The sequence below is a fragment of the Geotrypetes seraphini genome, chromosome 2 (genome assembly GCF_902459505.1).
Source record: "Geotrypetes seraphini chromosome 2, aGeoSer1.1, whole genome shotgun sequence".
Lineage (NCBI taxonomy): Eukaryota > Metazoa > Chordata > Amphibia > Gymnophiona > Dermophiidae > Geotrypetes > Geotrypetes seraphini.
Genome location: NC_047085.1, coordinates 54,226,031 through 54,250,638, shown reverse-complemented (window position 1 = coordinate 54,250,638; position 24,608 = coordinate 54,226,031). Strand labels below are relative to the sequence as shown.

The window sequence follows — 24,608 nt, the reverse complement described above, 5'->3', positions numbered from 1 at the left end:
TGGTGTAAATGCTCTCATCTAAGCGCATACATACATGACTACCAGTTACAGGAGTATTCGATAAAGAAAAGTCAGCACCTACTTTCCTATATACAAAGCCCCAGATTCTATATATTGTGCCCATCTTTGTGCACTCATTGGAGATGTGCATGCAAATAAATTGACTAATGAGCTCAGAATCATCAATAAATGGCTGCTAACAGTCAGTTATTGATGTTAACTAGCATACATTTTAGCGTGTGCTATTCTATAAAGCATAGCACCTAACTTCAACCATGCAAATCTGAACAGGGGTGTGGTCAGGGGACATGTCTGGGGCATTCTAAATATTTGCATGCAGAGTTACATAATTTGTCCAAAGTATATCTCAATTGGTTGCTGGCATTTACACTGGCTTTTAGCAAGTGTATGGATGGAGCACAAAAGTTAGGCACCAGATCCATGCCAAACGCTTAGAGGGGCATAATCGAAATGGACGTCTAAGTCCGTTTGCGTCCTTCTCACAAGTCGTCTAAAGTTAAAAAGAGCCTAGGACACATTTTCAAAAGATACATCCAACTTTTTTTTTACTTTCAAAAATCGTCTAATTATACATCCTGCCGATCTGATCGTCCAAGCCACTAAATCGTCTATCTTTATACCACATTTCCATCCAACGTTCCGTCCAAGTCCAAAACGCCTAGAACAAGCCCTGTTGGACGTGGGAGGGGTCTGCAAAGTGATGGATTGAACACCCAGACATGCCACCTAAATAGTGGGGTACCTTACAGGGCACTGCTGTGAACTTCACAAAAAGGGTGCCATGGCTTATCCTCACTCCAGCTCCCTTATAGGTGATGGTTAGCCCCTCAAACTACCTCCAAAATCTCCTAGACCCACTTATCTACCACCCCAATAGCCCTTATGGATGCAGAAGCCACTTATATGCCAGTAAAAAAGGGTTTTGTGGTGTATAGGGCAGTGCACATGTTTCAGTATCAATGCAGTGATTACAGGGGCTTATGGGCATGGGTCCTCCTCTCTATGGGTTCCTAACTCACCCCCAAGACGACTTAAGCTACCTCTGGGCTGTACGACTAGGCTTTACTATGCCAGGCGGCCAGGTGATGATGGTCTGGAGGCTGAAATTGAAAGTTGTGAATAAAATTTTTATGAGGGGGGTTGGTGATCACTAGGGTAGTGTGTGGGGGGTCTGTGTTATGTGTTTTCAGTGCTTATCTAGTGAGTTTAGGTGGGTTCTGTCAAGTTCTGTCAATTGTGGGCTGTATAACTTTCGGTTATACATGCTGTACGACTAAGTCTAAGCCGGCCCATGTCCCGCCCAACTCCCGCTCTCGACACGCCTCCCGAAACGCCCCCTTTAGCTTTGGACATTGAGCGGCACTATGAAGGCCTAGGCCATTTTTAAATATGTCCAAAACCCAGTTTTATTATCGGCGCTTGGACGTTTTTGAGAAATGTTCGTCCAAGTGCCAACATAGGCCGGTTTATGGACGTTTTTTTCTTTCGCTTATGAGCCCCTCGGTGCTCAATTATTTTTGTACTGAATTTTCAGCACTGTTTATCAAATTTTCTCCTAGGTGCCAATCAAGTACCTCTGGGCACATTTATCTAGGTGCATTGTTAATGAAATATCCCTTATGTACTTCCCATATATTTCTAAGTAAAATTTTTTGATATCACACACACAGTAGTTATTTTTCTTTATTTTTTCTCATTAAAATATTCACATTGAAGGACTGTTAGAATTTCTTAATTCATGCTTTCTTTAAATATAATTACCTTGGTAGACAAAGTGAAATCCCTTAGCTGTGACTGGACCAACGGAAGTAAAGCGAATTGTGATCTGGTTTCCTGAACTTAGTGGAAGAGATTCCCCTACTCAACAAACCAAAATACAAACATATCATAAACAGCCTTCATCAAGTGTAGAAATGCATTGTAGTGTCAATTCTACTTATAGTTCAAAACATCCAGCAATATCCCCTAATTAAAATGTATTTCTAACTTCAGATGGTTGATATTGCCAAATCCAATTAGCATAGTACAGCGCAATCTATTTGTTACAAAGTACCACAAATACACTGCATAGTCTCATCTTAATATCTTATTTTAATAGTTTCAGCTTTACTTTTGATCAAAGGTGGACAATTTGTTATACACAGACAAGTCACCTTATTATGACTACCTGATCATATCCAGAATAACCACCTCTGGCAGCATGGATATCAGCCATATGCCATGGGAGTAACTCGGTAAGATACTGGATGGTTGCCAGAGGTATCTGAAGCCATGCAGACTGCAATGCATCCAATAGTTGCTGATCGGTGTGTGGTGATGAATCCAGTCATTGAACATATCGATCGAGATGGTCCAAAATGTGTCTGATTAGGTCAAGGTCTGGGGAATTTGAAGATCAGGGAAGTAGCTAGAAGTCTTGGTCATGCTCTGCAAACCACTCACAAACAATTCTGGCGGCATGATGTTGCATTGTTCTATTGAAAGATCCCTTTGGCCATAGGGAAGACCATCAACATGTAGGTATACTTGATTAGTAAGTATGGAAATATACCTCTGGAAAGAACTCTCAACTGATATGGGTATGAAGGGACCCAGATCATACCAAGAAAATCCCCAGACCATAATACTGTAGTCACCAGCCATCTGCTCTGGAGCCCCATTCTCAACAGTGTTCACTTCACAGTTATTTTGGCCTCACTTCTGGAAGTCCCCTGGTTCATTTGGGCAGTGAGTTGCTCCATGATAGCACACCAATTGGCCCACACTAACCTGCACAGCCGACATTCCCCTCTCGCATTGATGGATCGTGCTGCTCACATTTACCCACATGTGGGGGTCATCAAAAAGGATCTATTCATCCACTTATGGTACACTTTAACCACTGCAGACTGTGAACAGTTTTAAAACTCTGCCGTTTCCAAAATGCTGCCGCTTTTGGCTCCGTAGCCTTTGATCATGCCTTTTTCAATGTCTGATAAATCACACTTTTTTCCCCTTGATAGCCACAATTGCTATATTGGCAACTTGCTGACAGTCTATCTTATATACCCACAAATTCTGCACGTAACACATGCATTCATTCATTGGCTGTGCGTCCCTGGTGTCAGAGGTAGGTGGTGGTCATAATAACGTGACTCGACCATGTAATTTATACAGTATATTGTATACAGTACTATTTGACAACTAGTGATAATTGACTGAGGAGCCTATGCACTCCCTTACACCTTTTAAGTTATCTTTCCCCAACCTGACTTTGAACATCTCTAACCTATTTGTTTGTTTCACCACTAGCCAGCTTCAGATCAAAGAAAAAGCATGAACCTAGCACATTCTCTCTCTCTCTCTGACCACCACTCATTCTCTCTTCCTTAATACTTTCACTCTCTATTACTCATGATTTGTCTCTTTCAATCTCTCTTTTTGTTCGGACCTGTCTCTCTTTCATTCATTCAACCTCCTACTCAATCTTACTAGTCTGTCTCTTATCTTAATCTTCTAATTTGTTCCCACATGTCTTTATTGCAGTCTTTCAATCACTTCCCTCCCTATATCAACCTTAATCTTTCTCTCTCTCTTTCTTTTTCACAATTCTTCCTTCCTCTTTCTCAGATCATGTTACTATCATTCTGTTACTTACTCAGCTTCCTATCCTGTCTCATAAGAACATAAGAATTGCCGCTGCTGGGTCAGACCAGTGGTCCGTCGTGCCCAGGAGTCCGCACACGTGGCGACCTTCTGGTCAAAGACCAGCACCCTAACTGTGAGTAGCCCTACCTGCGTACGTCTCCTTATCCTTACCAGTCTCTTTCCTAACCTTCTATGCTCATCTCCACCAGTAAATCTCTTTTACTCTCTCCATGGTTTCCAACCCCCCTTCGTCTGAATCCCTGCCCAATTCTCTTCACAACCCCCCAGTGCTCCCTGCCCAATTTTTCTCAATTGTTTAAGCATTCCAGAAATCTTTACCTTTCATGGACTGCTATCTGAAGATTGAAAACTGTCAATGAGAGGGTTTAAAAGTGATCTCAGTCACCTATACACCCTTCCCCCACTCTCAGATGGTCTCTACCCATATGAGAGCAGCATGATGGGAGCAGTCTTCACAGTTGAAACAGTGTTGTCTACTGGATAAAGGCTATGAAGGCTATGGAATTGTGCTGATGTATGTATATATACACATCTTCACATATATTTTCCCATTTCTCGGTATGCTTAATAAACCAGCATCCACATTATCAAGACTCTTCTTTAAATAGAGGGTGATCCATGCTTCCTGCGGTAGCATTTTCTCCCTTATAATGATCAGAGAAAGCTGTGCATACAGGCTGATTTGTCCATTGAGCAACAGAAAGAAGTCCACTTGCTTTACCCAAATTATATATATCTAGTTACTTTTTCAAACAATTGTTGACTTGATTAATTGTTTTTGATCTGACTAATGTGTATTATTGATGTATTTGTATGTTTTAAGAAATTTATGTATATGATTATATATTTTATGTGTGTATTTTGTAAACCGCTAAGAATTGTAGATTGACAGTATATAATTTTTTTTAATCAAATTAAATTAAATGGATATTTTTTATGTTTGTATTGTAAAATGTTTTTGGTACTTAAACAATGTAGTTTGAATCAAAAATAGCTATATCATCTTCTTTTTTTTTTATACTCAACAATAACCATAATGAAATAAGCAAAATATAATAATTTTATTACAAAATACCTGAATGGGATCCCGACAAAGAAGATAAAAGTGGTGACTGTTGAGTTAGCCCATCGTATACCTCAACTACATCATGCAGTGATGTTTGAAAAAAGACAAACTGACCAAATACCACTGAGAGAGAGAAAAAAGGCAGAGAAAGATAAAAATGTTATAAAATATATTGAATAATAAACATCTTTACATTGTCATGAACAGAATCTATGCAGAAATACTTGCTGACTCATCATGTGATATGAAATATTGCACTGGTAAGTCAGTTTTCTTGACCAAGATATCACAGCCCGATTTAGGGGCCCTTTCACCAAACTGCAGTAAAATGTGGTCTTAGCACATCTTTACGTGGCTCATTCCAGCACATTCCTGCACACTAAGGCCATTTTTACCAACAGGGTAAAATTGGATGATTTTTCTATTTGCAGTATTAATGACCATGCACAAATTTTTTTTCAATAGTGTATGGCCATTAGTGAGTGAGCCATATTGCCTCCCATTATATAAGCTCACAGACAAATCGTTTTGCAAACTGTGTTCTACAGTGAGATTCCAGGTGTGTCGTGAGACACTGGTGAGGAGGAGAGGTGCCAGCATGAAAGGCATATTCTCTAGTCAGCCAGTGCCGGTGCCTCTCTCGCAAAGCCCCCTCCACCCCCGGCGTAATAGCAAGCTCAGGGCCCTGTCTGGAGGACTTCTGTACATGCACAGCTGTTGGCACGATGACATCATACATAGATTTTAATCATTGTTTCACAACTGACTTAAAAGGGACAAGATAACAAAAACACACAAATTAGGCTTTCAGATCAAATTTTTAACAAAAATCTCTATATACTTAGAGGAAGAAATACTGTTTTAAGATCAAATTTTTAACAAATATCTCTATGTACATAGAGGGAGGAATACTGTTTTAAGATCAAATTTTTAACAAATATCTCTATGTACATAGAGGGAGGAATACTGTTTTAAGATCAAATTTTTAACAAATATCTCTATGTACATAGAGGGAGAAATACTGTTTTAAGATCAAATTTTTAACAAATATCTCTATGTACATAGAGGGAGGAATACTGTTTTAAGATCAAATTTTTAACAAAAATCTCTATACTGTATAATTAGAGGGAGAAATGTTAGTTAGTAACTGATAGGGTGCCTGCACAACCTGATCCAGACATGTGCCATTTGCAGCACAGATTCTGAGACACTTCTTGTACCATAGATCAGAGAGGGGCATATGCACAGTCCAGCTAGAAGCACTCCTAGAAGAATTTTCGAGCAGTCTAGCCATTCAAATGGTTAGATGTATAGATACAGGATAACAAATTTAAGTAGCAGGTTGAAGGATGTGTTAATGTTAAAGTCCCTTCTGAAAACTTGTGAAACACACTATTAATTAATCTATATATATAAAATTGGAGGTATGTATGTGTGTATGTATGTGTGTGTGTATGTGCCGCGATCACGCAAAAATGGCTTGACCGATTTGAACGAAACTTGGTATGCAGATCCCTCACTACCTGGGGTGATATGTTCTGGGGGTCTCGCGGCCCACCTGCACACGTGGGCGGAGCTACAAACAGAAAATCAGATTTCACCCATTCAAGTCAATGGAAAAAATGTAAAAAGCTGTGGGACCGATTTGAACAAAACTTGGTATGCAGATCCCTCACTACCTGGGGTTATATGTTCTGGGGGTCTCGCGGCCCACCTGCACACGTGGGTGGAGCTACAAACATAAAATCTGATTTCACCCATTCAAGTCAATGGAAAAAATGTAAAAAGCTGTGGGACCGATTTGAACGAAACTTGGTATGCAGATCCCTCACTACCTGGGGTGATATGTTCTGGGGGTCTCGCGGCCCACCTGCACACGTGGGCGGAGCTACAAACATAAAATCTGATTTCACCCATTCAAGTCAATGGAAAAAATGTAAAAAGCTGTGGGACCGATTTGAACGAAACTTGGTATGCAGATCCCTCACTACCTGGGGTGATATGTTCTGGGGGTCTCGCGGCCCACCTGCACACGTGGGCGGAGCTACAAACAGAAAATCAGATTTCACCCATTCATGTCAATGGAAAAAATGTAAAAAGCTGTGGGATCTCCAGTTATTTTACTTAGCAACCTTGACCCACCAAAACTTTGCAATGGCACAAGGCTTTGTGTAAAGAGGTTACTGGCCAATGTAATTGAAGCGACTATCTTAACCGGAAAGGGACAGGGTGAAACCGTATTTATCCCGCGGATACCACTTATTCCAACAGATCTTCCTTTTCAGTTTAAGAGATTGCAAATTCCAGTGAAACTTGCATTCTCTATCACAATCAACAAATCACAAGGACAGACTATTACATACTGTGGAGTGGATTTAAGATCCCCCTGTTTTTCCCATGGACAACTCTATGTTGCTTGCTCAAGGGTGGGTTCACCCAAGAATGTATATGTTCTTGCTCCTGGAGGTGAAACTAAAAATGTTGTTTATAATCAAGTTTTGTGTTAGTTGTATTGTATTCATTTTGTCAAATATTTCACATTATAATTTGAATATTGTACTTTTCATAAAGCTGTAAAAAAATAATTTCATTCACCACTATAAAGTATCTTTATTTGAATCCATTTACAGTGTTATTGCTATAATTAAATACCCGTGCAACGCCGGGGCATCAGCTAGTCTTCAATAAAATAGGCTGATGCTAGACCCCAAATGTCCATATACTTGAAATTAAATTGAATTAAACTAAGAGATTTTGGATCTCAAGTGCTCGCAGCTATGTTGCCAGTTGAACTAGTCTTGGCTCATAATGATCTTGCGAGCTATCATTGGTCCTTTAAACTCTTTTTACGTTATTCAATTTAATGTATATGGAACTTTTATCTTTTTGTGTAATTCACTTAAAATTCATTTCTTGCATTCATTTTTATCCTTATTTTAAATTTATGATGTTATCATTATTAGCTCGGGTGTAGATTCTCTACCTGGCCATCTGGAAAAAACGACGGAAGATCTCCGTTTCACTCTCACTTAAAGCAACAGAGCTTCTTCAGGAACAAAGCGTTTTAAATTTGCCAGCACTGTTTGATATTCAATCCTGGCAAGCAGTATTACGACCCTCTCTAGGAATCGCCAAACTATCCTGCCTCGGAGGTTCTTGCAAGGCGTCTTTCATCACTTCCGGAGCTTGTTTACCGAACTCAGGGAACAGTTCCGGTAAACAAGCTCCGGATAGTGTGGTCAGTCTTGGAAGATGGACAAAGAGCTGAGGTTTGAGATATTGGGACTCAGGGAGAGGAGGGATAGAGAGTCGAGATGAAGGTAAAGGAAAATAGTAGAAAGAGGAAGGCGATGAGAGAGATATGGAAAATGAGTAAGGGAAGGGATGGGCAATAGGGTAATAGGAATAGGAGATATTAGTGGAAAGATATGCCAAGGGGAAGAGAGGCATGGAACAGAGGGAGAACAGAAAAATCTAGGAGCATTCTGGACTCTTTTCACTGGAAATTTTTATGGATATTAGCTACTAAATCTTTGCGGATATCCTGACAATCAGATCTGATTGCATTTGCAATCCTTTAGGAATGGAGTAAAAACATCCAGCCTTTCAAGAAGGAAAACATCAATCACATACAAGCAGAAAAAAACAACAACAAAAAAAAACTTGCTGTAGTCTTTTTTTTCTATATTAAAGTTATTTTGATTCTGTAGTAGTGCAACATTTTCAAATAGCAAACTAGGAAAGAACACCTGAACATTTTTTATTTCATGTAAAAAAATAAGACAAATGCACTGCCCCCTTTTACAAAGCCATGGTAGCAACTGCCATGCAGCAAATGCTCCAATGCCCACTAAATCCCTGTGGTTGCCAGAGTGATTATCGCAGCAGTTGTCACTACTGCAGCTTTGTAAAAGGAGCACGTAGGATCTTAAACAGGTTCTTGGGACCTAGGTTGGCCAATGTTGAACCTTTATGGACCTTTGCTCTGTCCCAGTATGGCAATTCTTATGTTCTTATACTAAAATCATAACAATAGTCATACAAATAGGGGCAAATTCTATAAACCGGGGCCTGATTTTAAGCGGCCAACTGCTGTCTAACCACCAATCGGAAGACACGTTAAAAACAAACCCCGGGCATGCCACCTACATTGTAGGTACCTCCGTGAGCCTAGGGAGGTGCTTAGAGCCGAAGGCTTGGCATGGGCATGTTTTTTGTCAGAAGTGGCTTTAGGCGAGCTTAGGCGGCTGTAGGCACCTCCCTAAGCCCGCAAGAGGTGCCTAAAATGTAGGCCACTGAACTTATTGCAGCAAGAGATTTACCTGCTGTGATAAGTTTAGTGGCTGCAGCAACCAGTCCTCTCCCCCCCACGCCCAATTCTTCTTGCTAGAACCCATATTCCTGCAAGGATCACCAGCAGAAGGGATGCCCAGTCCCTCCAGCCAGAACCCTCTCATCCTGAAAAGTAGCCCACCCATCTCAATAACGTAAAGGGTTCCAGGTAGGTTTGAAGGGGTCCAGGTGGGAGTGGGCTGGGTTGGCCCGGAAGTGCTTGGGGGATCCAGATGGGCTACTATTCAAGGTAGGGGGGGTTCCATAAGGAGGTACTGGGCATCCCTCTTGCTGATGATCTTTGGAGGGGTGGAAGGGTTCTGACAGGAGGGATTGGATATCCCTCCTGCCAATGATGTTTGGCGGGGGTGGGGGGTTCTGGCAGGAGGGACTGGGCATCCCTCCTGCTGACAATATTTGGGCGTATGTGGAGGGTTCCATTAGGAGGGATTGGGCATCCCTCCTGCCAGTAGTCTTCAAGGGGGGAGGATGGGTTGCCATGGCCACTAAACTGATCGCTACCACTAGGGGGTGGAATATTTTCAGTCGCTAAGGACAGGTATGTTCCCTGGAGTCCTGCAGAACTTGCCTGTCCCTCACAATTGAAAAATGTGACAGTAAAACAGCACCCTCTATTGGTGAGACTGTGGGTGGAGGACTCCTGCTCAGCTTAGAGGGAACAGTGCAACACAATTCTCTAACCTGTGCCTGTAACATGATACCAGTTAGAGAATCGTACACCCATTGAATAGTTCTTTGCATAGGCAGCGGAATGCTTTTTAGTTTGGGGGAGCCCTCAAACTCCACCCCAGACCCCTCCCAAGCTCTGCCCCAGACCCCGCCCACATAATAGTACTAAGTGTAATACCATTTTTTCCATTCATTTTTCATATATACACACAATATAATCTTATTAACAATACATACTGGTTAACCACAAAACACCTGGCCTTGGTCACACATGCAGAACACAGATAACCCCTATGCAAATACAGGACAACAAACTAAAAGTACTAATATATACAAACAAAACCCTAAGATGCAAGACTCTGCATGCAGTACAACCCCCAAAGAAATAGAAACAAATGCATTTCTTCCTGAACAGTGCACAATATAGACAGCAGATGTCATTTCTCAAAACTGACACAATTCAATCACTAAATTGAAAATAAAATTGTTTCCCCTACCTTTTGTTGCCTGGTGATTTTGGTTTTCAAACCATCTTTCCTAGTCTCTAGCTGTGCTCTTAACTGTGTATCCAGGGTCACCTTATCCATTTCCTGTTTTTCTCTCCTTCACGTTCTGCCATACATCCATCTTTAGCATTAACTTTTAACATTCAATTTTCTTCCATTTTACTGCTTTCTTCTCAAACTCTACTTTTCCATGCCTTCCCTTCCCATATGTACCATTTCCTCCCTCTTTCTTCTCCCCTACTCCCCTACTCCCATCTAACCATAAGAAGCATTTCTTCTTATCTCTTCCCTGTCGCACCCATTGCTGTGCACCATCTCCTCACTCTGTCTCCCCTTTCCCTCCATCCCTAAGCATCATCTCATCCCTCTCCCGTGGTCAGACATCTCTCCCCCCCTCATGTGGTCTGGAATCTTTCTCCTTTCCTTCCCATAGCATGGAATCTCTCTCCTCTCCCATGGTCTGGCATCTCTCTCTCTTCTTCCCTCCCTCTTTCCGAGGTCTGACATTTTTTCTCCTCTCCTTTCTGTGGGCTGGCATCTCTCTATCCCCTCCTTCCCTTCCATTCTGTGGGCTGGCATCTCTCTCTTTCTCTCCTTCCCATTTCAGTGGCCTGACATCTCTCCCTTCTTTGGGTCATCTCTATCCCCTCCCTCCCAGTGTAACATTTCTTCCCCCCTCCCTCCGTTCTCTCCACCACTATCATGTCCAAAAATTCTCCCTCTTTCTTCCTTTCCCCATATACATCATATCTCTTTCCCTCTCACACCACACACCTATGTCCAACATTTCTCTGTTTCTTTTCCCTCCCCCATAGCAGCATTTCTTTCTCTCCCTTCTCACTACTCCACCTGTGCAGCATCTCTCTTTTTATCATTTCCTAACCCCCCTCCCCCACCACATTTGTCCTTCCCAACTCTCTGTATGTGCAGTATCTGTCTTCCCAACCCCCTGAGCATCTGTCCTCCTTATCTTCCCAACTCCCTACCCCTGCACCCAGCCTCTCCCTGTCAGGCTTTACACTTAGCCACCCTCCCCCCGTCAGACTCTGCACTTAGCCCCATCCTCCTACCTCCTCTTGCCTAGTGGTCCAAAGGTGTAGTGGAGAGGAGCGAGCTTTCCTTGCTCCTGCCCCGCTGCTAACCAGGTCAGTTGCAGCTGGTTTCTTCTGCTGCTGAGCAGCAATTAGCAGGATCATGCTTTGGCACTCCTGGTCGGCGCTCAGCAGCTACTTTGATTGGCTCCTGCAAATTCTTTAGGGCCCATACTGAAGGCACTCAGTTTATTTATTAGATAACTGTATGGAATACTGTCAAAGACTTTGCTAAAACCTAAATACACCACATCTAGCACACTCCCTCTATCCAATTCTCTTGTCACCCAGTCAAAAAAATTGATCAGATTTGTCTGACAAGATCTGTCTCTAATGAATCCATGTTGCCTCAGGACCTGTGATCCACTGGATCCCAGAAACTGCACTATTTTCTGTTTTAAAAGTGTTTCCATTAATTTGCTTACCACAGAAGTCAGACTTACCAGCCTGTAGTTCCCTACTTCTTCCTTACTTCCATTTTTTTGAAGAGGGACCACATCTGCCTTGCTCCAATCCTTCAGTACCATTCCTGACTCTAGAAAAGCATTGAAAAGGTGCAATGGAGCCACCAGAAAATCCCTAATTTCTTTCACTACCCTCAAATGTACACCATCCAGCCCCATCACTTTATCCACCTTTAGTTTAGTTAGCTCCTCACAAACACAATCCTCTGAAAATCGATCATGGTCTACCACAGCTCCATCCCTATTTGTGTTTGTTTTCTCTGATCCTGCTCCCAGCACTTCAGCTGTGAAGATAGGACAGAAAAATGTGTTAAGCAATTCAGCCTTATTTTATCAACTTCTGCTTATTTTTTCCCCTTCACCTTTGAGTCTTACAATGCCACTTTTGCACTTCTTCCTAGCTAAAAAATGTATTGACTCTTTGTTTTAATATGTCGCCTATTTTTTTTCTTCCATTTGCATCTTTGCTTTCCTCTCCTCACTGCTTGTCCAGCCTCTCTTTACTTTTCCAGATATTTTTGCCTGTCTTTCTGTGATCTTTAGTAGTTTATGAAAGCTAACCTCTTTTGCTTTACCTTCTCAGCTACTACTTCTGAGAAACAAGCAGTATTCTTTTCTCTTATTTTTACTTACTTTCCTTACAAAATGGTTTGTTGCCCTTACAATAGCTCCTTTCAGTTTTACCTACTGCTTTCCTACTTCTTCCAGATGTTCCCATCCAGGCAGTTCCTTGACATAAGTCCCTGTGAACAAAGTTGTTGGGTTGTTGTTTTTTTTAATCTAGATCCTTTACTTTTGAATGAGTCTTCTCTACATCAGTCCTAATATTTAACTTTGGGCTCAAGGACTGAAATCTGGTGCAAATCTTAGCACATAATTTGGTTGTGTAGCTCCTATATTCTATAGCAGGGATCTCAAAGTCCCTCCTTGAGGGCCGCAATCCAGTCGGGTTTTCAGGATTTCCCCAATGAATATGCATTGAAAGCAGTGCATGCACATAGATCTCATGCATATTCATTGTGGAAATCCTGAAAACCCGACTGGATTGCGGCCCTCAAGGAGGGACTTTGAGACCCCTGTTCTATAGCTTATAGTTTATTTATTTATAGCCCACCTTTAATTAGGAGGGTTACATAAGTACACACACAATAGTCATTACAAACACCCATAAATAACAAACAGTTACAAAATCTCTTCCAGAACACATCGTTCTGCTCCAATATATAAAATACTGTAAGTGTTCAACATCCATATTTCATTTCACAAAAAGATGTTTCAAGAGCTTCTTAAAAATATTCAAATCATTCTGCTTTCTAACATAAAGTGGAATATTATTCCAAGTATCAGGATCAGCACAAGAGAAAGACCCCACTCTGGTCATATGTAACCTCACTTGCCTTAAGAGTGGGGACATTCAAATCCCCAGAATTAACTGAACGTAAATTTCGAGCTGGTGTATAAAAGTATAAGGAAATGGTGCCTTCCCATGGATACAAAGATATGTTAACAACAACAGTTTATACTTTATCCTGAATTCTACTTTTAATCAATACAGCTTAATGTAGAAGTCAGATACATGATCAAATTTCCCAATCCAGTATTCTCAGAACATCCCTTACCTGCCTACATCCCTCCCATATCCAAGCCATCTTTTGAGTTGCATGTGAGAGGATTTGGGCATGGATCTTTAAAGAATCGTGCACACCTAGATCTGTACACAAATCAAATTTAGAGCCAATTAATAGCAATAATAAATGTTAATAGCCAATAATTGATTATTAATGGTTCATTAGCTCTCATGATTGTGCCCATATTCTAGGAGTATGTGTTATTCTATAAGGGTGTATAACTACAAGAGGGGCATGGGAGTGTCTCCTACTTACAAGTACATCTTAAAGAATACTATAAGTTGAGCACGATACATTTAAGTCTGCCAACTTACAATAGCTACAGAATAGAACTGAAGTAAGTAGATGGGCAAGAATGTAGGTATTTCAATGCCAACTTACACTAGTATTCTAAAACATAATCTTAGTGCCAAGATGGTATTATAGAATTGGTACTCAAGTGGCATCAAAACACTTTCCTTAAGGTACTAAACTATAAAATTGTCCCCAGTTCTCTTTGAATACAATGGAGGAAATCGGAAGAAGTAGGGAACCAGATCTATTCACAAACAGAGGACCATGCCCATTGGCTTAAAAAATATCGGTGCAAAGACAGACAAGAAAGCTCAGAGAGAGTCCTAGCTGGAAAGATGGAGATGAAGGCACATATATGCTTCTAAAGAATTCTACATCCAAGTAATTGTTGCTAGATATTCTACACAAGGGGCCCTCATCAAAGAAAATCTAAACTATCTGAACTATTAAAGAGCTGTTGACTTCTGTTGGATCCTCAGTGTGAAACCATCACGAGTCTAATGACAGAAAAATAGACTTGGAGAGATAGCAAGACACGTAGATGGAATTAACATTTGGAGCGGACTGAGAAAAGTACCCTATGAAACAGACTTTGCATATCCTTATCTAAGGTGAAAATGGCCAATTTACTGCCTTAATAATTTGATTTTAGATAACCAAGATACTTGTAACTTGTAAAAAAAAGTATTTGCATATAGAATATATGTAAAACTCCCCACCTCGCCTTGCTTACCACTGAAATTACCCTCTGTACCTCTTACATATTTCTGTCTATTCCTAACCTCTCTTGGCTCACCAATTTAATTTGAAATTTGTTACCAATGTACTTGACAATACTTTCTGTAAGATCGCTGTATATGTACAGTCTCTTCCTCTGTAAACCGCTCTGAACTGCTTGTGGTATTGCAGTTTACAAAAATAAAGTTATTAGTAGTAGCAGTAGTAGTATTAAAACCACTTTAATTAATAATAATAATAATAATTTATTTTTTTATATACCACTATACAAAAAAGTTTGAAGCGGTTTACAACAAGGAAAGTTGATACTTACAGTGTGAATAGAAATGACATAAGAGGTAAAATAAGCAAATAAAATTGGAATAGATCAGTTAAAACATGAGATTTTTTGTAAAAACACGGAACATATTAAGGCATCAACCTATCAAACAGATGGGTCTTGAACAGTTTTCTAAAATCAAAATAAGAGGAGCCTCTAACATAGTTTTTCCAAGCCCCGTATTCAGTTTAGCGGCCTGGAAACTGAATACGGGGCTTGGAAAAACTAGGGACTCCTCTTATTTTGATTTTAGAAAACTGTTCAAGACCCATCTAAAAGGTGGTATATCAGATTCATTACCTTTACCCTTGTTTAGTACAGTGGCATTCTAGATCAGTTTAGAATAGAACTATATCCAGGAATCAAATGGTGAAAATGGTTGAAAACAACTCTTAGACTTACTTTGAGCTTGTAATATTTAAAAACATAACTCACACCATTTTATGTCTTATTATTTGTGCTCACTGTGCCATCAAAACTACTGTGGATGACAGAAGAAATGTACTGCCTTGTGCTTCTGAATCAAATCTCTAGGAGCAAACAAAAACACGGCAGGAAAGGAAAAAGAAGGAATTGCTACCCAAAAGGAGATCGATATACAACTCTATGTGTACAACATGTCAAAGGGAGTAGTAGATTGCTTCTAATGTAAGATCAATGTATAGCTACAAAAGCTTACTGATGCTGGAAAGAATGCAGGGCATAAAAGAGTTGTGATAAAAATGAGAAGTGACATATAGTGAACAAAAATGCCTTCAGGTTATTTGAAAAGATAAAACATTAGAAACAGTAAAAATCTGACAAATGGCAAAGGACACCAACAAGCTCATTTTCTAAAAAGAAAGAAATCTAAAAAAACAACATAATTGGGAGATAGATGGACATCTGCTGGCAAACTGTCAAAAGAATGTAATCAAAGTAAAAAAAAGTATAATAAGAACATAAGAATTGTCATACTGGGACAGATAAAAAGTCCATCGAGCCCAGTATCCTGTTTCCAACAGCGGCCAATCCAGGTTGCAAGTAGAGACCGACAAGGGAACGGGGACGGTGGGGATCTCGCAGGGTTCCCCCCTGGGGACATGTGAGATCTCGTGGGGATCCTCCCCCCCCCCAGGGTCACAGGGATCCCGCAGGGTTGGAGGCACCTCGAGGAGCTAGGATATCTTAGTGCACCTTCTTTTCCTGCCCTCCATCTGCACTTGCCCCTCCACAAACTAAACTAAACTAAACTAAGCCTTAAGTTTATATACCGCATCATCTCCACGGAAGTGGAACTCGACACGGTTTACAAAGTTTAAAAATATAGGAAAAGAGAGGAGAAAGCTTTACAAGAGCATATGAATAGAGGGGGATGTGGACAGGGGAGGAGATGTTAGATGTTAGAGAAAAGCCAGGTTTTCAGTTGTTTTCGGAATAGTTGGAGGGAGCCTAGGTTCCGCAGCAGGATAGTGAGATCGTTCCAGAGGCCCGTGATTTTGGAGAGAAGGGATCTTCCCAGTATGCCAGCGTGGAGGATGCCGTGTAGAGTGGGGAAGGATAGTTTATATCTGTCAGCGGATCTGGGAGGTAGCAGCGTGCAGTTCTCCCAGCCCACCTCCCTTACCTCTTCTGAACTATACTTCCTACTCCTAGTGGAATTCTGCGCAGTGCAGAATTTCCCAGGCACACAGATTCCCTCTGTTCTGTGCAGAATTTGGCATCAACACTTCCTCTCTCCAAATCATTGCCAGCAACATCTTTAGGCAGTCTGCACAGGCACTGCAGATTTCCCTCTACCATGTTCCCACCTTCAATTACGTCACTTTTTCTTTCTTGTAATATAGCCACCAAAAGATATTCCCATAATAAACCCAAACTCCAGAGGTTTAGTCCTAGCAGGTTTTCAAATTAGTATGGAGAAAAGACCTCAGTGTTTCAAGTTTCAAGTTCAAGTTTTCAAGTTTATTCATATTTGATTAGTCGCTTAATTAAAATTTTTCTAAGCAAGTTACAATATGTAAAAACAACATATAATTTAACATTGTATGAAAAACAAAAAAACGAAAACAAACAGAAAAAAACAAACAAACCAGAAAACAAAGTAGCAAAAATAGTTTAAACAATAAGTATGTTTTGAAAAATGTTTTAAAAAGGAATACAACTGGCAAGTTTACGGACTGATACACTAGGTAAGAGAAAGATAAACATTAAAAGGGAGAAGGTTGAAGAGCTTACCCAGGAAACTTCTATGACAAGTATAAAGTTTTCATAGACAAGCACATCCTTGGTCTTTGAAGCGGTAGCTCTTTTTCTAAAAAAAATTCCCCTGATGCAGCATTTAACATGAAACAGGGCCTGTCGGGAATTCTGAGTATGCTTCCCGTGTACTGTTAAGTCTAACGGTACTGGGTGTTTAACTTGAACTGCTGAGATTTTTCCATTACCAGAGGATATGAAGATGTTAAAAAGCTAAGGGCTCCTTTTACCAAGGTGCGCTAGCATTTTTAGCGTGCGCTACAATGCTGCGCACACTAGCCCCTCGTTACACGGAAAATACTAACACGAGCTCTATGGAGGCGTTAGCGTGTAGCGCACGTGGCAATGTAGCTAGCGCACCTTAATAAAAGGAGCCCTAAGTGTTGGTTTTCTATTTTGTATAAATATATTTGAGTTCGATTGATGCTCATTCTATTTTCAATGGAGTTTTTCTTAGACCAAGGATGTGCTTGTCTATGGCAACTTTATACTTGTCATAGAAGTTTCCTGGGTAAGCTCTTGGGAAACACTGAGGTCTATTCTCTGTACTAATTTGAAAACCTGCTATGACTAAACCTCTTAGGTTTGGGTTTATTATATGAATATCTTTTGGTGGCTATATTACAATTTTTTGGATATTTTGCTTGTATATATTTAATTTTTCTTTCTTCACAGGTAGGACTACATTAGAGGGAACATAAGAACATAAGAATTGCCACTGCTGAGTCAGACCAGTGGTCCATCATGTCCAGCAGTCCGCTCACGCGGCGGCCCTCTGGTCTAAGATCAGCACTCTAACTGAGACTAGCCCTACCAGCGCACGCTCTTGTTCAGCAGAAACTTGTCTAACTTTGTCTTGAATCCTTGGAGGGTGTTTTCCCCTATAACAGCCTCTGGAAGAGCATTCCAGCTTTCTACCACTCTCTGGGTGAAGAAGAACTTCCTTACGTTTGTACAGAATCTATCCCCTTTCAACTTTAGAGAGTGCTCTCTTGTTCTCCCTAGTGAACAACCTGTCCTTATCTACTAAGTCTATCCCCTTCAGTACCTTGATTGTTTCGATCATGTCCCCTCTCAATCTCCTCTGTTCGAGAGAGAAGAGGCCCAGTTTCTCTAATCTTTCGCTGCACGGCAGCTCCTCCAGCCCCTTAACCATCTTAGTCACTCTTCTCTGGACCCTTTCGAGTAGTACCATGTCCTTCTTCATGTATGGCGACCAGTGCTGGATGCAGTATTCCAGGTGAGGGCGTACCATGGCCCGGTACAGTGGCATGATAACCTTCTCTGATGTGTTTATGATCCCCTTCTTTAGCAGTCTGCAGAGCTGGTAGCAGGTTACCTATTGGAATAGGCATTGCTGAGATACACAGGGGGAGCCTTAGGAAGAGGGGTACATGAAAGACCAGGGCCTTCATTTGGAATAGATGTCATTTGGGGTAGAGGGGAGACAGAGTATAAGATATTCTGGCTGAGGGGGAAGGGGAATGTAAAATAAGAAATGCTGGTTTGAGGGGAAGAAGAAGAGATAAATATGTTAGATTGGGGAGAATGGGGACAACGGGTAGAAAGTGAAAAATGCCCACTGGGGAGGATAAGGGAGAAAGAGTAAAATGTTCAGGAAGAATAGATTGGGGAGAGGGTAGGGAATGAGAGGGACAGGGGTGAGAGAGATACTGGCTGGGGAGGGATCAGGTGATAAATTCTGGCTCAGGGAAAATAGGGGTGAGAGATGCTGGTGGGGAGGCAGGGATGAGAGATGCTGGATGGGAGGGACAGGGGTTAGAGGGATGCTGGCTGGGGGGAAGGGTGAGAGATACTGATTGGGGAGAGAGGTGCTGGCTCAGAGTAATGGGGGAGATAGTGTGAGATGCTGGCTGGGTGTGTTGGGGAAGAAAGATTCAGGCTTGGGAGGGGATAGGGAAGAGTGAGAGATGCAGAGTTGAGGGGGTAAGGGAGAGAGGCTGGCTCAGGGGTGGAAGATCCAAGTCACCAAGAGGCACAGAAGCATAGAAAAGAGATCATAGATGGGGACTGAACATAGAGACAGGAACGCTGAAGTAATGCTGGGCAGCATAAAATGCTTGATGCGGAGAGAACATTGTGATGGGGCATAGTCGCAGAGACATTGCTTGAAAAGGAGTCATTCGGACAGAGGGATGATGGATACAGGAGAATGGAGAGGGACACAGGGGGGATAATCAGGATAGAGATGGGGGGACAGAGGCTGGACAGGACAGATAGGGACAAAATGTACTGTAAAATGGATAGGCAATCCTGGGAAGACAGTTATGAAAAAACAAAGAACAGTAGAAAAGGAACTCTGGGACCATGTGAATGGAAAAACGAACTGCTCAGACAACAAAAGATAGAAAACAGGTTTTATTCTGAATTTATTGAAATATGTCAGCTTTCAAAAATGTTTTTTTTTTTAAACATAAAGGCAAAGTGAAGTACTATGAAAACAAACCAACCAAACTTCTTCACTAAGGTGGGCTTTTACAAAAGTGTGCTGCTAGAAGAAAGTCTCTAAGCAAGAAAAACTTGAAGGCACTTTGCTTTCTCTAGCATAATTTAATGAAAATACTGAACTGTACTGAAATTCCGGATAATAATTAGCAAATATATTGGTTACATGTGTGCAGAATTTGGATTTTTTTTTTTTTTGGGGGGGGGGGCGCAGAATTCGGCCAGGAATAACTTCCCAATGAAGAGGACTCTGTTTACCCTCCCCCTCTCATTATGCCTTCTGAACACTACCTCCCTATAAAGTATTGGCCTTTTTAAGCGCATGCACCTCATCAGCAACCATTTCTGTTTCCAGCACATACAGACATCTTCAATTCTATTTCCCACAGCTATTGATGTCTGATGCTTCTACTGCCATCTCCATAGCCACTGCTGATCCTGTCTCTATAGCAGCCTTTGTATTATGCTTGAATGGATGATAGCAACATGAAATGATTTTTTTCTCTTCTCTGTTTCCTGTGGAATTAATAGATCCCCAGAGGTCCATGGGCCACTGGTTGGAAACCATTGTACTATGCAGTATGATCCTCACTTTACCTTCTTTCAGAATGCATTTCTAAACTATTTTAGAAAAAGAGCTTTATAATGTAATATGAACATTTTTTACAGTAGTTTAAACCCAGTTTAATAGGGAAATTCAGAGAGGACTGTACTGCTGATATGTTTGACAGTATTGTGTTTGTTATCAGAAGATCTATTGACTCATCATTATTTGGTGCCCGCCAGTGAGCTGTTAACTTAGAGCATGGTAGTCAAAGGATATTCTAAGACTGAGAAGACAAATGAAATCTGATTAACTATTCAGGCTTCAAGAAAAAAGCTACAGTGTACATTCATGAAAAGCACTCTGCCAGAACTTATAGCTCAGAGAATGCCACTAACTCCATTTCTGTTGGCCAGAATCTGGCATCAGCACAATTCAGGCATGCATCTTGAATACTAACGAGCAAGCTGAATGATTCTCAAAATCAGACTGAATACTGTCACTCTTCCTGTTACTTAAAAGAAGCACTTCTGTTTCTGACCTGTCCTAGACTGTAGGGGAAATATCAAATATATTTGGCCTCGTTATTCAGCATAAGATGTTTTCTTCTTGTACTGTAGATATCCATTAAGTCTCACACACAACAAGGCAAATTATTTGAAAATACATAGAATTGTATAGAATAAGGCTACAATAAACATTTTGGGGCCAAATTGTGCAAGCACATATAAACCGTTAATAGCAACTTATAACAGATTCCATATGACAACTCTAACCAATACAAACTAACGTAGTACTCAGACACATCCTCTTGATTCACAAGCAGTCATTTCTCTAGGATAAATATAAAACATGTACCTTCAACACTTGTCCAGTTCCTCTGCTGTTTTCCAAAAAATATCCTTTGGTCTCTGTCTTCCTCAATTAAAGCATATGAAAAAAAATGTATTTTGTTGTAAAGAGGACTCCTCCTTGATAATGTGAAAATATGTTTAAGAATGCATTACTTAATCAAAGCACATGAAATATATATATATACACTGCATACTAAACCTCATTCCCAAATTTTAAGAAAATAAGAAGAGAAACCCTATTCACAGTGGCTGTGGCTCAGAGCAAGTGGACATGTTTGATGCACAATCTTGACATTATTGTGACATCATCAATATGCACCTAGAGGCAGATTGTCACAAAAAAAAAATAGGAATATGGGCTGGGGTACCTGACCATACTAGGGATTTGAACCCACTACCTTGGTCAGCTTGAAGAAGTGCCTTGAGCCACAGGAGCTTCCTTTGAGGTAGGGGTTCCTGCCATGTGAGATGATAGCTTAGGAGAACATAGCCATCTCAGGGTAAAAATAAGTTTACCTCTCGACCCAGAAACAACAAGTGCAAATGAAAATGGTAAAGTCCTCTTGATACCTCTTATGGGACCAAAAATAAGCTGTTAAGGTCCTGGGGGTAGGATTGTGTGGAGTTGAACCCATGACCTGTGGAAGATAGAAGAAGTGCCATTAACCACTGATTCACAGAGCTTCCTATTAGGCAGGGTTTCCTAATATTTTTAGTGACATTCTGCAATCTAGGTGCAAATTGATGATGTTACAATGATGTCAAGATTGTGCATCAGTCATATCCACTTGCTCTGAACCACAGCCATTGTGAGTAGGGTTTCTCTTATTTTCTTAAATTTGGGGAATGAGATTTAGAATGCAATACATTTGCTCATGTGCTTTGCTTGAGTAATGCATTATTAAATATCTTTTAACCTTAATATCAAATTTGAGTACTCTGTACTCCCCCCCTCAAAAAAAAACAACAAACAAACAACTTTTTGGGAATGAGATTTAGTATTGAATATATTTTTTCATATGCTTTGATTGAGTAATACATTATTAAATATCTTTTTAACTTAATATCAAACTGGACTATTCTTTACCCCCCCAAAATAAGACCCATATCACTATATATGGATGCTCCAGCACGTCTAACCCATGCCTAACTCGCGTCTATCTAGCACCTAGCTCATGCCCTCACCTCACCTAAATGACATTGCCATCACTTAGCAATTATTATCATAATATGGGCACATGCCATGTTGCTTTAAACATAAACAGTTATCATGGTTTTGAGTCAGGAAGACCCGATCCTTATTAAAAATTTGTATCTGAAGAAAGATTATGGTTACATAAACTAGTGCAAGAGTTTCTAGAAAAGAGGCTAAAGATGGTAAGCACCCGGCCGCGCAGGGTCCTCCAACCTGCGGAAGGCACCCAACATGGAAGGCTGGCTGAAAGATAGAAGAGGAATCCCTCGAAGCGGCGCTTCCTGGTCTGTAAGTGCTCGTTTATCGGAGCAGCGCTCGGTTTGCGAGTCAAAATTTGCTGAGTGTTTTGCTCGTCTTGTTTCAGGATTTAATCTTCTCTAATAGAAAATCAGCACCATCTACTGAATGAATACATCAAGCTCTATTTGATATGTGCCACAAACAGGTTGGAGACCCTGATAAAGAGGTTTCTTGTGTTTATCTGCTGCTTCCCAACATTCTTTAGCTTTATTTTCCCGTGTGTGTTTAATTTGCCATTGATAGGTCTGAACTTCACGCTTGAATTAGAAATAGTGAGCCTCTGTCAGCAATGTATTCACTTGGAACAACTTGAGCTATTTCTATGTCATTTTCATTAAACCAGTTCTGGTGTTTCCTTTTAATGTAGCCAAGAACATCAGTACTTGCAAAGGAGGTTGCACCATTAAATTTGCTCCATGTAATTTCAACGTCAGTATCTGTAAAATTGAAGCTCAGAAGCCATGCAATCGTTTTGGACTCAATTCTGTAAATGGTGCCAAAAATCAAAACTGAGAAAAACAACATGCTAAGTGCTACGAGCCCAACCAAGAAGAGAATGGTATGGATATGGTTCAATCAATGACCTGAAACAATGTCAATACTTAGAATTTTGTTTTTGCAAATTGACACTTAACTAACTCCCTCCCCCCCCCCATTTACAAAACTGCAATAGTGATTTTTAGCGCAGGCAGGTACGCTGAATGCTCTGCGCTGCTCCTGACACTTTTAGAATTCCTATGAGTATTGGGAGCATCGCAGAGCAATCAGTGTGCCGGCCTGCACTAAAAACTGCTATTGTGGTTTTGTAAAGGGGGAGAGGTAAATAAGACATCATTCTTTTCAGCTACAGTGGCAAAATAAAGCTCAGAATTTAGAAAGTTGGTTGGGCTGAGGAATTTTCAGCTCCCCCTCATAGTCTGTAAATGATCCTCAAAGTTAGGTCAGTCAGGAGAAAAAGAATGGGATCTCCACAGAGATAACCAGAACAAAGCAAAAAATGGAGTTCTAAAGGAAGGTCCAACTGTGGGATTTAAGAGTACTCAAAAATGTGGATGATAAAAGAAAGTATTTACTGTTTATGACCCAATGACCCAACATGGTCTGTATTTCGGCTCATACAAGCCTGCATGAGGAATCGTGTCGACAATGACACTTCTTGGAATGAAAGGACTAAGTTTGAGTACACTGTCTGCAATTATATGGAATAGGTCAGCTTGTCTACAATGATAGTGAAACACTGACACTGATGGTGGGAACTGCCAAAGTCAAAATTAGGTGCTATTTTTGAATGGTGTTTAGTGCCTGGATCTGCATATAACCTTAGGCATGAGAATTTGCACCAACTAGTATTCATGCTTAAATAAGATGTGGATCCTCTTTATTATATAACAGTGTGTATACATTGCAGGAATGCCCTGACATATCTACTGTTTGACACTCCCATGGCCATGTGCCCTTTATGGAACTGCACACAAAATTTACACGTTTCTGAACACCTAAAAATATTTGCATACATTTCTAATGAAGCCAAATAACACCAATTGATTATTAGCATCCAATTATCAGTGCTAATTGGCTGTTATTTAATTACATTGTATCTGGAAACTCACATTTACACACACAATATTTAGCCCCATTTTTATTTATTTATTTATTTTTTTAAAATTAATATTTATTGAAATTTTCAATATATTACAAGACACTAACATTCTTGCTAAGGAAATACAGCCGGAATAAATGTTAACACCAGATTATAAACAGATATAAAAAAAATAAATAAATAAGATTCTCGCTTCCTTAGACCACAAAAAAGGGGAGTGACAGCAGTTATTTTTAAGAAGTTAAACAGAAAGGAAAAAGAACTAATCAATGAAAGGCTATAACATGCTCTGCATTGTAATAATAAATTTCCGCTAAGCAACAGCAATTTTCTTTTTAGCTCCATTTTTAGAACTGGGCCTTTTATGTTGTAATTCGTTGGGGCCAGCGGCCCGCGGCACAGACTGGGCCGCAGTATTGTAGGCCAATCAGCTGGATCATGCTCCCGGGGCCGTAGGAGTTGCTGTGCCGCGTGGGCTGCTGCTCAACCCCCCCTATCTAGTGGCTCGTACTTGTAGCCAGGTTATATGGGGCCGGTGAGTGCCGGAGATTAGGTGGTCGCGTGTACCTCGGCCCGATACACTTCCGGCCTCATTGGGGTGCAGGGACTGTGTG

At 40.7% G+C, this 24,608-nt stretch overlaps 1 protein-coding gene across 1 annotated transcript in view; it reads right to left on the bottom strand.

Annotated features, from left to right (window-relative positions):
- Window positions 1-24,608, bottom strand: part of CSMD3 (CUB and Sushi multiple domains 3) — a 1,852,015-nt gene that overhangs the window by 411,694 nt on the left and 1,415,713 nt on the right. Inside the window, exons 33-34 of the mRNA XM_033933128.1 lie at window positions 4,745-4,858; window positions 1,783-1,878 (exon numbers count right to left, since the gene is read on the bottom strand). Coding sequence (XP_033789019.1) covers window positions 1,783-1,878; window positions 4,745-4,858 — 210 coding nt within the window. The remainder of the gene's footprint in view (window positions 1-1,782; window positions 1,879-4,744; window positions 4,859-24,608) is intronic.